Source organism: Mycetomoellerius zeteki, unplaced genomic scaffold (genome assembly GCF_001594055.1).
Source record: "Mycetomoellerius zeteki isolate Tzet28-1 unplaced genomic scaffold, Tzet1.0 scaffold332, whole genome shotgun sequence".
In the NCBI taxonomy this organism is placed as follows: domain Eukaryota; kingdom Metazoa; phylum Arthropoda; class Insecta; order Hymenoptera; family Formicidae; genus Mycetomoellerius; species Mycetomoellerius zeteki.
Genome location: NW_017257319.1, coordinates 835,142 through 852,857, shown reverse-complemented (window position 1 = coordinate 852,857; position 17,716 = coordinate 835,142). Strand labels below are relative to the sequence as shown.

Genomic DNA, 17,716 nt, shown 5'->3' with positions numbered 1-17,716 from the left:
GCATATAAAAGTATTAAAATAGAGCTATCAAAGAATCACGGTTTATAAGAGACAATAATCATGATAAAGATAGAACTAGAGAGAATAGGCGCTTATAGAGGTGCGCTAATATTCAAAATATCTCTTAATATTAAAAAATTAACAAATTTTATTAAGAGACCGAGAAACAAAAGTCAATTGCAACGATATTAACATTTTTCTCTACAAGCCAGTAAACACAATGTTACATGTAACGTATATATAATATACAATGTCAGTTCAACAAAATATTGATGTAACTGTAATATAACACACTGTCTTGTTGACATTACATGTTATATGTACATTACATGTAACATTGTGTTTACTGGGAAACACTTATTTCCTCTAACCCTGTTCCTATTATCATTGTGTTTAAATATAGGGAATCTTATTACTTTATTAAATTTTTGTTTATAAGAGATATAAAAAATTATTTTTTATGTATAGTATATACATATATAATATACATATATTATATATAAAAAAGAAAGACATTTAAAAAATTTAGTTGCACAATTTTATATATTAATCATAAATCAATCTACAATTTTATATATTAATAAATTCATGATGCCGTGTATATTATAATTAAACAGAACTTGCTATAAATACGTAGTTATAATGTTTTAAAACAGATAAAAGTCTGATGATTAATTAAAAAGACTGTCATTATCGTATTCTTCTTTTCTTGTACGTGTCTCACTGTTTTATTCGTACAAATGTTTTCAACATCAAGATGAATGTTGTCAGATCACATCAGAGAGCTCATGTTTACGTATGTGCTTTTTACAGAAGGCATTTTGAGTATTTTCTTTTCTTTAATTGATTACAAGCAATGTATAATCACTTAATGTATAGTTGCAATTGGCAATGTATAGTTAATTTATTATAGGCAATGAACAGTATTTAAAAAAAAAAGATAATTTTTTATAAATACGAATGCTTTAAATCCATATGTATAATCCATAATAACGTAATTGCAAACGTAACAATTAAAATTAATACAAAAGCAAACAGTCCTCTATTATCTTTATTAACAACTGTTTAGGATACCTGAAAGTGATTACGTGCTTTTGCAAACACGTGCTGTTAAGCGAGTCTTACCGATAAATACATTTTTTGTATCTTAAACTCTATTTCTTACATGCATTCTCGTTCCGTGCATAAACCTTTTTCCGCATTTTAACTTTAATCATTGTATTATATATTTTTTTAATTTTTAAAATAGACCAATTATATAAAATATAGAAAGAAATTTTCTTTAAAGTGTCTGAATCAACACTGAAAATGTCGACTCGTGTTATGTTAGATCTCCTTTTCAAAAGGGAACTAAGATGCTTGTAGTCTAATTATTCTTGAACAATAATCGTTATAAATAATAGAAAATGTTCTCTCTAAAACGGTAAATGGAAAAATCGACACGTACCCAAACAACACAAAGTCTAAAATTGTGACATAAGATGTCATTAAGTCGTCTTTTAGACGTAAAAAACGTCTTATGACCCGATTTTAGAGACTTTTTGTTGTCTAGATATCAAAACGGACTTGCTCATTCTTGTTTTATCTTCTCTTCCTTGATGAAAAAAGAGTTGTTCGATTCGAAATTCGTTTCCTCATTATTTCCTCTAAGATGTCGTCGGACTCTCTCACTTCACATTGCTGACTCTCATTTCTTACATGCACCAATGATTTTTTATCACGTAAGGATCTAGACATAATGAAAAGCATAAACAATAGAAACAGAAAATAACACATAGGCAATATACATATTTCAACCTAACAGAATTTGGCATGCCTTGATATATGGTTTTCGATAGGTTGAAATCTATCATGCCTATGTGTTATTTCTTGTGTATGCTTTTCATTGTGTCTAGACCCTAAGAATGCAATTTCAACATCGTGCAGAGTATTTCATCGTATGCTCGTATCAATTGATGCCCACGCAGCAATGAAGTAAGAGACCATTTATTACAGTCACCAGATTATTGCATGACCATACTAATGATAGTGCCGCAAAAAGACCCACATTAAGGTTGTAATTAACAAATAATCTACTATTTGTCATGCACGTATTACTTAGTCCTCAAACACACATTTCTCGCGTATTTGAAGAAAGTATAATATTACTATGAAAAAATATATGTTGAGTTAGAAAAAAGTTTGTAGTGCTATGAACTTCAAAATTCAGCTGTAATTTTATTAAGAATTAACAAAGTTCAAATTTTAATGTAGAGGTTTGAGAACTTAAAAACTCTATTTTCGAAAGATCACTATATCTTTTGAGTTTCTGTGACTTTGATAATTTTTACATTATATAGAAACTACGAGTAGAACAAAGTAAAACATTTTCTTCTCACATTGTAGACCTATTTATTATGTGCATAAAAGAAGTTACAAAATTTTCCATTTTCTAACATGAATAATCAAAGTTTTCCTTACAAAATTGTTTTTTAATGTTCCTAAGATTTTTTTTATTATTAAGTTATCACGGATTAAATAAAACAAGTATTTTGACTTTGATTGCCCATGCACTCCATTAAAAAGCATTGCGCGCACGTACCGTAATTTAAAAAGATTCTTAAAGCTGAAACTTTACTGTATCAAATAATATAATTGCTAAATTTTTTTAAATACATAGATATGCTATTAAATGGAGTAGCATTACGAACTTTTGTTTCAACCTAATTAATACATTTCGCGATACATTTCTTCACTTTTATACTTATCTATGCTCTTTGTCTTTCCTATCGTCTCTCTCTCTCTCTCTCTCTCTCTTTCTCTCTCTCTCTCTCTCTCTCCCATTGATAATTTCATACGATAATTAATTATTATGTACGTGCAACATCGCACATAATACAGACGAATGGAAGCAAATCAGATACGACTGCACGAATGTGTCTTTGACACGTACGCTGTGGATAAGAACATTTTTAAAAGAGCGACAAGTCAGTTCAGATTTTATATAGGTTGAAACGAACGATTAAAAGGAGATGTATCTGCATCAAACTCGAGCTTGTGGAATTATGCTTATTTTGGCAATATTGGGAATTATATGTGAGATCTCGTGGGCCAGTAAACAATGTAAGTCAGTCGTGATGGATGTACACGTGAAAAGATGTAGACTCGGTATTGAGAGAGCCAAGAGAGGCCTGGAAAAATTCGATCTGCAGAAATATACCGAGAAGTATGAAGCGAAGAGACAGGAAGAATCCGGTAAGCGAATAAGATTTTAACGTACATCTTTTACAATTACAAACTTTGTACACTTAAAAATCTATTAGTAAAGTATACGAAAATGTTTACACATCATTATTCAAACTCTAGATTACAGGGTGACAAAAATGTTTCGCCACAAAGTCTTGATGTTTATCAAATTATTTCCCAAGTAACATGTTGACGTTATTTATCGTCATTTTAACATAGTAATAGTAATTGAAAAAAAAAACAAATTGTGAAGTCAGAGCCCGTTCAAACTGCATCCGGGTAGCCCTCTTATAAGAGTGACCGACGGCCGTTGACGTATCTTTAAAAGTAATTGATTTTCATACAATCGATTTTCATGTTATTATAGCCATGGCATAGAATTTAGAATTTAGATTTAATGAAGATTGATATTGATTGTTTGTGTAATCGGTAGAAAATGATGGCAGTGGGATACTCATCTGCACCCGAGCGCAATAAGCCTTTGAAACGACGCTGTTTGGAATTTGTTATAGCAAACTCGGTTAGACGCACTAGTGAGCACTTATAGTGCATCCAACCGAGTACTAAAGCTGTTTTACACTGATTTAATCTGACAATGAGTAAAAGTAATATGCAAATATCCCGAACCATGTAATACAGATTTTACTTCACAGCAGAATAAAATATATTAAGGATTTCATGATTTAATCTATTTTTCTATTTATATTAAACACAATTTTTATATCGGTTTCTGTACAACAGCTTTAATGCGCATCACTGCGCATCCAATCGAATTTGCTATTAATTATATCATAGATCTGTTTTTTTCAAGTAAAACTTCTTGTACCGTTCATCTTTTTTCTTTTTAAACAAAAATGAATATAAAGACTATAGGAGTCGGCGCGGTTGACAGTAAATCAAGAAGTTGCTTTTACCTTATTAAGATAAACATCCCAGTGTCCGGACATGTGTGTACCTATGTCCGGACATTTACACAAAATTATTATTATTATTAATCTCAAATGCTTTTTTTATTACAGTATTATAATTTAATTGCATTTACAGATTACAATTAAATTATAATATTACGTTTTAAAAACCGTATTTGAGACTAATATTAATTTAAATAAATAAAGTGTTATGTAAATGGACATAGGTTATGTCCAGACATAGGTACATGTCCAGTCACTGGGATCGGACAGTACCTATGTTCGGACAGTTACACAAAACTATTTATTTATATTAATATTAATCTCAAATGCTTTTTTTACCTTAAAGATCAATTTGAATTAGTTGTCTTTTGTCATTAAACATCTATTTATATTATTATTTTCCGTCAGCATATTAATTTTCCAATTGTGGTCGGACATTGGGACAATTACGTCTCAGTGTCCGACCGGCTTGTCTGGCCACTGGTACATTGACGCATTCTATTATTTATTTAAATATTTTAATTAATAATTGTTATAAGTTCAAATAATTTTTCCTTGCTTGAGGGAGTCTTGAGTTTTCAAATGGATACAAATATTTATATTAAAAACCTTTTTGATATTATAAATTGTATTATTTATGAGAACTTAACGCTTAAACGTCCGGCTACTGAGACATTTACCTTATAAAGCTTTAATCAAAACATAAGTAAATACAAATTCGTACGTTTCGGCTCAAGTTTGAAAGGTAGCCATCCTCAGCGTAAACCTTTAGTGTGTGAAATACTTAACAATCTTGAAGACACTATTGAAAATTCGTGTACTACACAGTTGCATTACTACATACAATGTTTCTTGCTCTGATCACAATAAAAGACATAATAAGTAACTTCTAAATTCCTTTATAAAATTAATGCGATCTATGAAATTATGTAGCATTATTTTTATTAAAATTTTTTAGTAATTTTTTAGTTATCCTTCTATTTTTATAATAAAACCTAATCTAACCTTCCTTTAGTACATGGCAAAGCTTAAGTAAACAGATTTTTAACTCTAGTTTGTCACACTCCAGTCTAATGAACTCCTGAAGTGTCTCTTTGTAGTTTATTTTTTTTCAAATATTTTGTTACGAATTCAGTTTAAATCCAAATTATTTTCTAGACTATTATTATACTACTATTATTATATAAACATGATGTTTGGACTCTATATTTTTAATTCTTGCATTAGTGGTGCAATAGTGTACGTTTTGTATGTTTTATTGAATACATTATGCGACCTCAATCTTTTATACACTCAGAGAAAAAAATCGTATCAGTAACTATAAATTTGTAGTGAAATAGCGCCTCAACTATATACATATTATTAAATTCTAATAAGAATACTAAATTAAGTGAACTAAGAAAATATAGTACATTAACCATATAAACAATTTATAAATGGTTAATATTACTATATTTTCTTAGTTCACTTAATTTATTTATTGTTCTTATTAAAGCTTTATAATACATAGTTACAAATTTGTTTATGCATTTCTTATTTATTTTTGTCTTCCAAGTTTGAAACCAACGCTACGCCTTTTATTGTAAGCTGAGTGGTTTCCTTCTTAGGAGAAACTGAACTCCGCTACGTCCCTCTGGTGACAAAGCCGCGTACTACTCGTACTGAGCGACACTTTGAGAATTTTTGTCTAAACGAGAAAAATGTAAGTGTTATATCTATTTGCATGAAGTCCAAGTAACTACTCAATGTAGTCACTATTTCAATACCAATTAATAGTGCATACAATTTGTTACCGTGACTATATTTTTATAATATTCAGCACTACTTTAGTTTCTATTTGTAAAACTAGCTACAGGTACTTCAATTGCAAAAGTTGCCAAATTTATAGTTGCTGGAACTATTTCGTTTTCTCTCAGTGCAATTTCAAAATTTCTGTTAACTTATCCCGCTGTGTACCCAATTATTTTCTTTACGGAAAGAATCGAGAAGCAAACGTGATAGGTTTTACGAGCACGCGTGAATTTTTTTCAAAGTGAATTTTTCTACCCTTGGGAAAAAAACCGAAAAAATCCGCGGAAAAATTGGAAAAATTGGGTTTTTTTCCAATCCTTTAAAATATACTTAGTATACTCAACCAGCTCCTAAGCTCGATGGAAAGGATTGTGCGTATCTTAACTCCAATTATTGTAACCCGATGACAAGCAACTAATTAAACGTTAATAACCATCAACTGTAAAATGATGGGTCATCATTACGGTTGACCGTCATCTAGTTAACGTTTAACGAGAATTTTAATTTTATTTGTGACAATTCTGATATATTTTTTAACAATCGACGTATGGGAAAATGCACAAGTTTAATTAGTTGTTTGTCATCGGGTTACAATAACTGGAGTTAAGATACGCACAATCCTTTTCATCGAGCTTAAGAGCTGGTTGAGTGTACTAAGAATGGGTCTCGTTCCTTCTACAATTGTGATCAGAGCAAGAAACATTGTATGTAGTAATGCGAATGTGTAGTACACGAATTTTCAATAGTTTTCGAAATTGTTAAGTGTTTCACACACGAAAAGTTTACGCTGAAGATGGCTCGAACTTAAGCCGAAACGTACGAATTTGTATTTACATATATTTTGATTAAAGCTTTATAATAAGGTAAAAGTCACTTCTTAATTTGCGCACTGTCGATCGGGCCGACTTCTCTAGCTTTTATATTCATTTTTGTTTAAATTTTAAGAAATCCGAATCTTGATACTGTAATTTTTTATTGTTTTTTTTCTTTTTCTTTCTACATTAAAGAGTATAATTCCATGTTTCTTCAGATTATTCGAAGCCGAAAAATTCGGCGTCGCACGGCGTTCCACAGAAAAGGCAACTGACATCCGAACAAGTTAGTGGTATTATCTTGCCAATTGTCGCGGAAGCTATAAATGGCGCCTCCAAAGCTCGAGCGTATGCATCCGGAAGAGGATATCATGATTCCAATTTGAGCTTAACGGGATCTATTCTCAATCGGTCAGGATATCATCTCAGGGTGCCTTATCCGTTCGATAGAGGTTTCGTATCCTTCCACACTCCGGTAAGCCAATCGCCTCTGGGAGCCACCTTCAATTTGTTATTTAAGAAGCGGACTCTAGTCAATCCATCAAGATCAATATTGCAATCCATTAAACCGCTTTACAATTATGAACTAAAACGTTTTACGATTATGTGATCCATTTCGCTGTAATTCTTTGTTAAAAAAGAAGCTTTTAGCTGTAACGCGACAAATAAACACCGATAACTCGATAAACAGCCTAACAATGAAAATGTTCTAATTTAACGTGTCATGCGTTTTGCGCTACCTGTGTGATTAACATGTGTGTATGCAATTACAACTGCGCTGTATGCAAATTCCTCCGACGATATAGTATCTCGACTTCTCGCGACTGACTCACAACAAAGCAAAATAAACAGATGGTATCAAACACACGCAAAGCATCAGGCTGAATAATTTTAACAATATCATATGACATATAATAACTAACATAATTAATATTAATCCTCCAAAGCTGACGTCAAAATCTGTAACACGACGATAGGACTGTAAAATCCATTTATTGATGTTAAAATTAAAAGCACTAATTAATTTCGAAGAGCCAAAAATATTCATCTAAAAAAAATAAATGCTAAATATATTTTAATAAGAATAATCCAAATTTGCAGGTATAACATGAAAAAAATTGATTTGTTTGACATTTTTGATAAAGAGATTTATAATTTAATGGATTCAATAAACCGTCAGCTCCGGAAAATTAATGTAGGAATATATTAGTAAACAATCAATTAACTCGAGAAAGAAAAATAGCAAGTTTAATTAAACGGGGCTAATGGTAAATCTGGATATAAAAGCAATTACAGAGAAAAATCAGACTAGCATAATATTCGGCAGGCCTATAACAACGATCTCGATCTCAATCTGAACGCCGAAGAATTGGATGAATTGTACAATGACATCTACGAAAGGCTACCGAGAGCTTCGAAAGATGAAGCTTGGAAGATTTTCTTAGAAACAGCCTCGAAATGCTGCCAAAACGTCGACAAGTGTCTTAAGGAAACGACTCACTTACCTTGCCTTGGAAGTCGACCGTCTTAACGCGTTGATCGCCATGATGACCAACGCCTACTTTTCATTGATACTTTAGTAATCACTGATGGCCAGCACTACCAAAATTTTTTTAATACTTGTAAAAAAGATATCATTTAATATAAAATTTTGAATGACATAAAAATAACTAGATAACAATGTAAAGTAAAAAATGTGCGATTCATCATATATCCTAAGGTGCGATCCACTTAACGCTGCAAATGATTCAAAGCATTTTTTAGTTGATCAATTCGTAAAATTCTTTCTTCTAATTGATCAACGAAGCATTTGCATTTGCAACTTTAAGTAGATCGCATCTCTTTATGAAGTTTTGTTTAATGCAGCCTTATTTTATTTATCATTATGTTCTTATGAAAATCTTGCATACGCCATACGGGATGAATCTTAAATGAATGTCTCAACGTTTTATCATGGGAGATGAATTACCAACTCCAGCTGGAAAAAGCGTAAGAGAGAGTGAAATATTTATTTCCCAGCCATGATAAAACATTGAGACATACCTATATTATGATTCACCCTGTACTTCATAGGATAAAAAATACTCATTAGGCACATATTAAGAATTAAAAATTACAATTACTTCAAATTAATATCTCTTAAAACAAATAGAAGAACACATATAAAAGTTATAAATACAGCTTTGATAAAAAATATAAAGCACTCTCTCCCCAAATTGACATAAACGTTGTAAATGTAACAAAAAATAAAAAACGATTTTATTAAAAAGTAATATTTATTTTTAATATTTTGTTAGTATTTTTCTTTGGATTACCGCTTTACGTTCTTACTTTTGCAAGAAATTTCAATAAATTAATGTGCTTTATACTTAGCCAAATTTAATTAAAACTGTACAATAAAAAAATTTATTATCTTACTTTGCAAATGTATTATTTTACTTCTCAATCAATTCCTACTTTTGTACAAGGATGTTCGGCGAAATAAATAAAACATCAGTCAGTATGTATAAATGTTTATTGGTCGCTATTATAAACGCAGATGTCAACTGAAAATTTTAAATGGCAAGTAAAAAGAATGCACGCTATTCAATATGTGTTACGTGATAAAACTTCTGTGTCTACAACTACCTCTCCTCCGAATCTTCAGAATCTACTTCTTTTATTAAAATCTACAATTCCGCATTTAAATTTCGTCCGTTATCGACGGACTAGTAAAGTACGCGTTCGTCGATGTGTTTCATAAACTCTAAGTTAAATTTTAAATTTAAAACAGAGCTTTTAATACTAATGAGATCAATTGTCAATAAAACTAAGATCACCGACAAATGTCCGATACGGGCTGCTTTTCGCGCCTGCAAACACTTGTATTCAAATCACTTAAGTCTTTCTTTTTTTTGCGAGATTATTGCGCGACCCGATTGTTCGGATTGCATTCAAGTTCATCACAATTGCATTTTCAATATTCAAGTTAGCGATTCCCCCATGAATCGTCATCGAAACTCACTTCTTTAACGACATTGTTCTTGATGGTGAAGGAAAGCAATAAAATAATAGCATCTGGAACAACATCTGTCCCGTCAATGTCGCCATCGAGCAATTGATCCTCCATGCTCCCTCAATCGCGAATTCTTCTGATGGATGATACTATTCGACACGTCGTCGCATTTCGACACCATCAATTAACACTAATCCGCGTGGTGAGGCTGAATTTCTTATAAATAATATCTCTTCCACGCAAATCATTCTTTCGATTCGATTTATCTCTTCTCAGATTTTTTCTCTAACAATCATCCGTGTACAAACTCCATCAGTTATTTAAATAATGTGATCAAGAGAAAGTGGCAAATCGAAGATTGGCATCGGAGAATCAAATAATTTCGCTCTAAATCGTTTCGAACGACGTAGGTTCGTCAGTTGTCAATGGTGTTACAAATTTGTTGCCTAGAGGATTAGCGTTGCTGCGTAAAACCTGCAACGATAGATATGCGTTTGCATTATAATCGTTTGAAGCTTCCTTAATGTTTGAGAATTATCTTAAAATTATTGTTTATAAAGTTATTTATACAAGACAGCACATGCAAAGGTTATCAATGGCTGTGCGAAGCTGCACTACAAAACCGCGGTGACAAACAGTCGAACATCATGCAAAATGGAAAAAACAAAAAAAAAAACAATAGCACCTATCTATAATTATTTTTAGATACAAACACAGACTTGTATAGAAGTCAAAGAGATAGAGCATGGACTGCATCATCCATGTGTAAAATTGGTCAATAAAAATAAGAGAGGTAGGACGTGAAAATCAAGGTAAAAATGGCCAGTCTCTGTCTCCTTCCATTCAATCAATCACAATATGTTAGAAAAAGAAGGAAATTGACCGTCTTCCGTGACAGAAAATGTCACGCTCCCTTTCTCTTATGTTTGTTAATCATATTTGATGTACTATTTAGATACGAATGGCGCAGTCTATGCTCTACGTCTTTGGTGCAAAGTATAAGTTAGTTTTAAAATAAGTATAATAAGCAGTAGTAAAAGCAATGCGCGGCGCTGTAAACAACAATCATATCAAGCATGATTACAGCTTCGAAGAGACTACGCTTCAGATATATGTATGTACAATTCTTAAATAACAGAAATTCGGTATTAAGATAAAGATAATTCAATTTGAAGTGAAATTTTCCTTCAAATCTTTCCTTCTAGCCTTCGATTGAAGAAAACAAATAATATATGAAATAATTTTTAGATGAACATTCCAAAACATTTCGGCTTGTACACTGAGAGAAAAGTTTGTAATATTTATGACTTAATTGCATAGTTAAGATCTCCATTTTTATTATTGCTTTGCTATAAGCTATGATGTTAATAATAATAATTAATCAATGCAGTAAATTCAAGTTTGGCAAATATCAAATAATTACATATTATTCGAAAGATTGTGTTGCGAATGTTAATAGCATATAATTAATAAAGAAGCATTAGGTCACAGTTAGAAAGAAAGAGTACGAATGCGACAGAGTTTGTAAAATGAAGGTCCATCTATATCTATCGTGAGACTTTAATTGTAAGAAAAAAAATTATCGTAAGTATTGTTTGTCATAAAATCGCAATGTATCATGACCTGTGTTATACAACAACTAATCATTTGCTCACAGATAATGTTTTATATCATGAAGAGGTATAAATTAATCATTGTATGCTGCAACATTAATAAAACAACTATTCAGTAAATACTTACATGTAACGTAACTGTGTTACATATTCCTTTTCTACCTTCCAAACTTTACAGATTTGTTACTTGGATAACCAAAAAATGAATTTCACTATTTATTACTAATTTCCTACCTTTGCGATATAAGAAAAAAAAATATAACTTTATTGACCATTGATCATATTATTTTGTCAATTCTTGCTTTTTAGTAAAATATAATTCTTCTGTATTAACGCGCGCGCGCGCGCTGCTAAATTTATAACTTACATCGATGAAAATGGTGGAAATGTAGCAAACATGCATTATTTAAGAAATTGCGCTCCAATTATGTACTGAACATATATAGCTCATGTCATATACATATTAAATAGATTTTCAATGACACTCATAGTGTATATTAGAACGTAAAAAAAATCTCTGATAAAATATTTATGATAAATTAAATAAGAAGAATTAAATAATAAAATAATAAATCGAAAATTAAAATACAAATATTAAATAAAATCTAATCTAACACAGCAAATACTGGGGAAACAAAAAAATAGATATATTTTTATTAAGTTACTAAAGTTTTGAATCAAGGTTAAATCAAGGTCCGAAGCAAAGTTTTGAATTCTCGAGCATACATAGGCGGAGCCAAGTGCCTACCGCTCCTTAGTGTTACAAGCGCTGCAATTCCGTAAGTTTTAAATGTCCACATATTGATTCTACTATATATTTTCATTTTAACGTAAATTACAATTTTTGAAGTATTAATACAACTAAAAAAAACTACAATTTGCTAAAAAAAAAAAACAAGAATTGTCAAAATAACATGATCAATAAAAATTCGGATATATTTCATTTCTTTTTTGCTTATATTGCAAAGATAGAGCTTATAAATAATGAAATTCACTTTCTGGCTATCCAAGTAACAAATCTGTAAAGTTTGGCATTATTATGAAATTTACTACTTAGGAACGTTCCCTTATCAATAATATATAATTGTAATGTAACATGTATATTATTATTATAGTTATATTATTGAGTAGGAAATTACAACTAACAGGTACGTTACGTGTAACTTTATATATCTGCTGATTAAAAAATAAAAAAACACTCATTTTTTTTCGAGAATACTGCAGAGTCTCATTGACTGTCGTAACGCCAGACAAACGTCATAATCATTATAGATTTTCTACAATAAGCCATTTTTTAGCTGATTTCCTTTTAGAAGATACAGTAGTCGACACAATCGTCGTTCTATCTTTCTTGACATTCGATGAATAACAAAGATAGAACGACATTTGTGTCGACCATGGCTACGATCCACTTGATGTTACAAATGTTTCGAAGCATTTTTTGATTTTTTGATTGGTCAATTAATAAAATTCTTTCCTCCGATTGGTCAATCAAAAGCTTCGAAGCATTTGTAGCGCCCTGTGTCTCTTAAAAGGAAAGCAGCCTTTAAGTCTTAAGCCGTAAGAAATTGACCGATTATAATCGATTGTAACAATTATAATCGATTATTCTTCTCAAATTCGACTATAATTGGTTAATTTCTTACTGATGGAGACTTAAAGCTTAGGTAATAGTTTATTGTAAAAAGCCAATAAGAGTTGAAGTTGAGTCAACGTACGATGAGCTTACGATAGCTAAAACGATCAATGAGCATTACGATCATTGTAATAACGGAGCTTACGATAGACATTACGATAGATGTAAATGAATCTTTAGGTGCTAATAGGCAAGCAATGACGACAATGTGACGTTTCATGAAAGCACCTTGCCAGCTCGGCGACATTCCAGACGCCGACGCCGGCATCTACAGTGCCTGCCGCGGTGTCGCTTTTTCGCATCAGCCTTCCCCTTGCATTCACCATCATTATTGCGACCACTTTTCCCCCTGTGCCGTCCCCTTTTCAAATCATCGACCTTACGTTTTATCGCATCGCCAGCGTAGCCGATCTCCGTTTGTGAATGCTGCTCCAGAAGATCTTTTGTCGTAGAATGAGATAGATTCGCTATATACGACAGATCTCTGAAAACATAAAGAGAAAATGCATAAGTAAGCAAATCGTAAGACGGGAAAAGTTATTCTCGACGAAAATCCAATATTATATTTAATAATTGATATCTACGTTCGGATTTATCTTTCAGTCTCCTATGCAACTCGTAATTATATCAATTACATGTTTCTTTTAAACTTTCGCGAAATTATTACGATCGCAGATCGATGACCCTACATCCGAGTTTAATGAACACCGAGGATTAGCAAGCAAACACACTTCTCGTCGACATTAAAAATATGATAAACATGTCGTCTGATATGGGAGATATGCAAGAACGCAGGTTCATAACGCAGAACAAAAAAAAATCTACAAACACTTGTGCAAGAAGACTCGATTACGATTTTAGGTGAACAACAAAAAAACAAGTCGCACAACTCGATAAACCCAATGGACTGACCGCAAAACAGCGAGAAGGAAGGGAGGAGGAAAAAATGTTACGCACAAAAGCGAATCGTCCTAGTACTTCGGACTAACCCTCCTGAAATCAATTTATATACAACCATGAACTTTAGGCAGAGATTATCACGGAAGCAATGATAGCGCAGTTTTGTTCTCTCTCTCTCTCTCTCTCTCTCCCCCTCTCCCCCTCTCTCTCCCCCCTTTCTCTCTCTCTCTCTCTTTCTTGGATTCTAGTTCAAGCACTCTGGAAAGTACACGCTCTTTCTCTCGAGTGCATATTAATCTCTCTCCCTCTAAACGCTCCATACAGATCATCTACTAATCAGCTAATAACGCGAAATAAATGATTCAGCGTCAATATAAATAATTACATAATAATTTGTCATGCGTTATAACACAATCGGCTATTTATACGTGCAATTTATTCGTCTCGCCATCATAAACAGAAATAAATCGTACAACATATCGTACAAATAATATTTAAGATTCAATCAGTAACAGAATCTTTAGTAACACTTCGAGATGTAACAATGAGACTTTTTTTGTTGTTTGTTTCCGCATTCGCGCAAAATCAATCCGGTTATGTATGGTCATGACTCTTTTAAAGATTTATATACGAGAGACAGAGTATCTGTTTGAGAATTCCGAATAAGATTCTTTTTAATTTATTAGCGCTTTTAAAAGAGATCCTGTGTATTTAAATGAAACCTATGAATAAACATGCATTCGAATTAAATCTTACAGATTCTAATGTAATTATTTGCTAATATATAATTACAAAAATAGAAGAAAAAGAAAAACATCCCAGTAAGCAGGTACAACGTTGCTACAACGTTGCTGAAATGTTTCAAAATGTTTCTTGCTTATTGGAATACACACTCCAAGCCAAAAGTTTCAAAAAACTATTTGAAATTGACATTTTTGGGATTATTAATGCACATATTTAATGTGTTTTTTTTAAATAAATAATTCTTTATATCTAATAACTGTCATTAAATCTTATATAAGTTATATTGTTAAAAGTTCTTAGAAAAATTATATTGTTAAAAGAACACATTGAATAGTTGAGTAAATAATCCCAAAGATGTCATTTCAAACTTTTGGCTTGGAGTGTACATAAAACACAACGAAACAATATAAAAAACAAAAGGTCAGGGTTGGCAAGTAACGCGTTATTTGTAACGTCGTTACCATTACAAGTTACTTTTTTTCGGTAACAATTGGGTAACGATGTTACATTTTCTTCTGAGTAACGTTCATGATAACGCAGTTACATTTTTGGGGTAATGGTAACGATTTCACTAGTTACTTTTATCGTTACTCTATTTCTATTTACATAAAAGTTTTAATCGTAATTAGAGCGTACATTTATCAGTTTTTGAATTTTATTCCTCTACTAAAAAAATAAAATTCTGACATCTTTTTTGTATTTACCGCAGGAATTTAATTACGCATATAATGGCGTTTTTCATTGGCAAAACTAGTGCGCATTCAGTGCACTTTAAAGCCGCTGCAATCGATGTAAAGATGTACGGTTGATAAAAATATAGAAACGAGTTAAACCGCAAAATCCTCAATTTTATTATGCTATTTGATAAAATATACTTTATTAATTGAGATATCTCATTTTTACATTTAGAGTTGTATGGCTTTAATGTGCACTGAGTGCGCACAAGATCTGCCAATAAAAAACGCTATAATATTCTATTAGTGTTAAAAAAAGAAAATAACGAAAATGTAATGACTCGTTACATTTTGAAGAACGGTAACGGTAACGAGTTATTTTTGCAAATCAATAACGAGTAACGATAACGAGTTACATTTTAGGAAAAAGAACGGTAACGGTAACGAGTTATTTTTATGAGATAACGTTGCCAACCTTGCAAAAAGCAATATAAAGAAATAAAATGACATGTAAAATATACAAAATTAAGAATATAATTTAGTAGCATATACAAGAAAGGGTAAAATTAGAAAGAGATGAGAGACAGAGTTGAGATATTCTTGCCTCAACTCTCTCTAGCTCTCTTTCTAATTTTATTCCTTTTTGTACATGTTACTAAAAACATGTACCCTCAAAAAGTACAAAAAAGAGAAAAAGGCGAATAATAAGAACATAAAAGAATATACTAACATCCACTCACATAACGTCGTCCCTCGAGTCGATCCGTTTCTCCGCGGGAAGAGGCTTGCAGTATTGTTCCATTTGTTCGTAGGTGCACTGATGATAGCAGCACTCCTCGACGAGTCCCGGACCGGGATCAATTCTCGACTCATCCTCGTTGCTGTAGAATGGTTCGTTGTAGCCACGATCCCTACACATGACTTGCAGGGCATCGCTCAGTTTTCTTGAGCACAGTTTCTGCATCCGTTGATGCGACTTCTTGAAAATGACATTGTCAGCATCGGCGGCGTACAGAACACTCATGAAAATCAACGCTGTCAGGAGCACTGCTTCGTTCATCGCACGATCGCCACTACGTATCATCATATTAATGTCAAAAGTTGTAGAAGAAGCTGCTCTCTCTGCGACTTCCGGGAGTCTTGATATACCTCGAAGCGCACCTCAATACCACACTTTTCGTAGTCGCATTCGCCGACCGAATTGTTATATATATTTTTATTGTTTAAATAAGCTCTTATTATTTATATATTCTGTCTCGCGACAGTTCCACGATCGCAACTGCAGAAAAATCTTTTTATTGTATTCGGTCTTGAGGTTGCGGTTTAAAGTTCCGTAGTCTTTAGAAGAAGTTATTTTCCAGCGCGATTTCTGTTTCTTCTCCTCGATTTCTGCAATTCTCTTGTGGTCGCAAGAAAGAAATCGTGAAATGATGCTACGAGGCCCGAAGCCTTGAAAAGAGCTCCGTTGGTACCAAGTTCGTTGATATAACTGGTACCGGGCCGCCTCACCACGCGGTTCTTGTTCTAGATTTCATGGATCAGGGGGAGAGAGGTATGATAAGGAGGGAGTAACATTAGCAGAGGTAGGAGAAGAAGAAGAGGAGAAGGAGGAGGAGGAGGAGGAATAGAAGCTCGATGGTAGAGTCTACTGGTAGACGAGTTCCCGTCGGTCGTCGGCGACATCGGCGCAAAGAGGAGCAGACTAGTAGAGAGATCGTTAGCGGCTAGACGCACGTCCGATGGCATACACAAATTCGTTTTTTCGTGCCATTCGAGGGGGACCCATTTCTCACCGAAAGCCAGAGAGTGGCCGGCAGGCGGGATGAAAGCCGGCGACGATTCGCTCTCACTTCGGGAAATGGCGCGCACTTCACGCGCCACATGAGAAGTAACATACATACAACACATTTCTGAAGTATAACATAATGTATTCTTTTGTTGAACGGAGACTTCGCGCGCCCCTTTTGTACCGGCCGGGCCGGCCAGGCCGGCCGGACCCAACCCGCTCAACCCGCAGTCTGGCTCGCGAAGACAGACCCCTTCTCTATTTCCGCCAGCTATTCATTTGTCACTCACACGGATACCGTCGCACTTCATCCCTCCGTCTACTCCTGAACAAAGCAATCTTTTTATCGAGGATACGAAGAACGTTGTCTCTTCGGATGTCCGTTCCCCGTAGCGAAGTCTGCGAAGTCTCGGTTTCTCTTCGCGCCGCGCCGCGACCGACCACTAAACGGTTATACGATACCGCATTATGCTATTGTATCTCGCGAGTCCAACTAATGCTCCGTGACTGTGTTCAATGTAGCGGCAAATTCAAGAAACCAGAATGAATAAGGAAAAAATTGCATATTAGACTGGTTATTTTGGATTCATTGGAGAGGAATACCATCCCCCCCCCCCCTATGTTAATTG

General features: G+C 33.2%; 2 protein-coding genes across 3 annotated transcripts; one reads left to right on the top strand and one right to left on the bottom strand.

The window, feature by feature from the left end:
• The first annotated feature begins 3,011 nt into the window (after positions 1–3,011).
• LOC108725225 (uncharacterized) lies at positions 3,012–8,270 on the top strand. The gene is made up of 3 exons (XM_018452113.1): positions 3,012–3,234; positions 6,958–7,214; positions 8,067–8,270. Exons 1-3 carry the CDS (start codon positions 3,012–3,014, stop codon positions 8,268–8,270), a joined length of 684 nt encoding a protein of 227 aa, XP_018307615.1.
• A 1,134-nt stretch (positions 8,271–9,404) lies between these two features.
• Positions 9,405–16,823, bottom strand: LOC108725242 (insulin-like growth factor II). Of its 2 annotated transcripts, none has more exons than XM_018452131.1 (3): positions 16,042–16,823; positions 13,212–13,467; positions 9,405–10,208 (listed from the first exon to the last, which is right to left on the bottom strand). In XM_018452131.1, exons 1-3 carry the CDS (start codon positions 16,386–16,388, stop codon positions 10,122–10,124), a joined length of 690 nt encoding a protein of 229 aa, XP_018307633.1. In that variant the 5' UTR covers positions 16,389–16,823; the 3' UTR covers positions 9,405–10,121. The 2 variants fall into 2 exon arrangements, with proteins under 2 accessions (XP_018307633.1, XP_018307634.1); XM_018452132.1 differs by having other exon boundaries at positions 13,367–13,467.
• Positions 16,824–17,716: the final 893 nt, after the last annotated feature.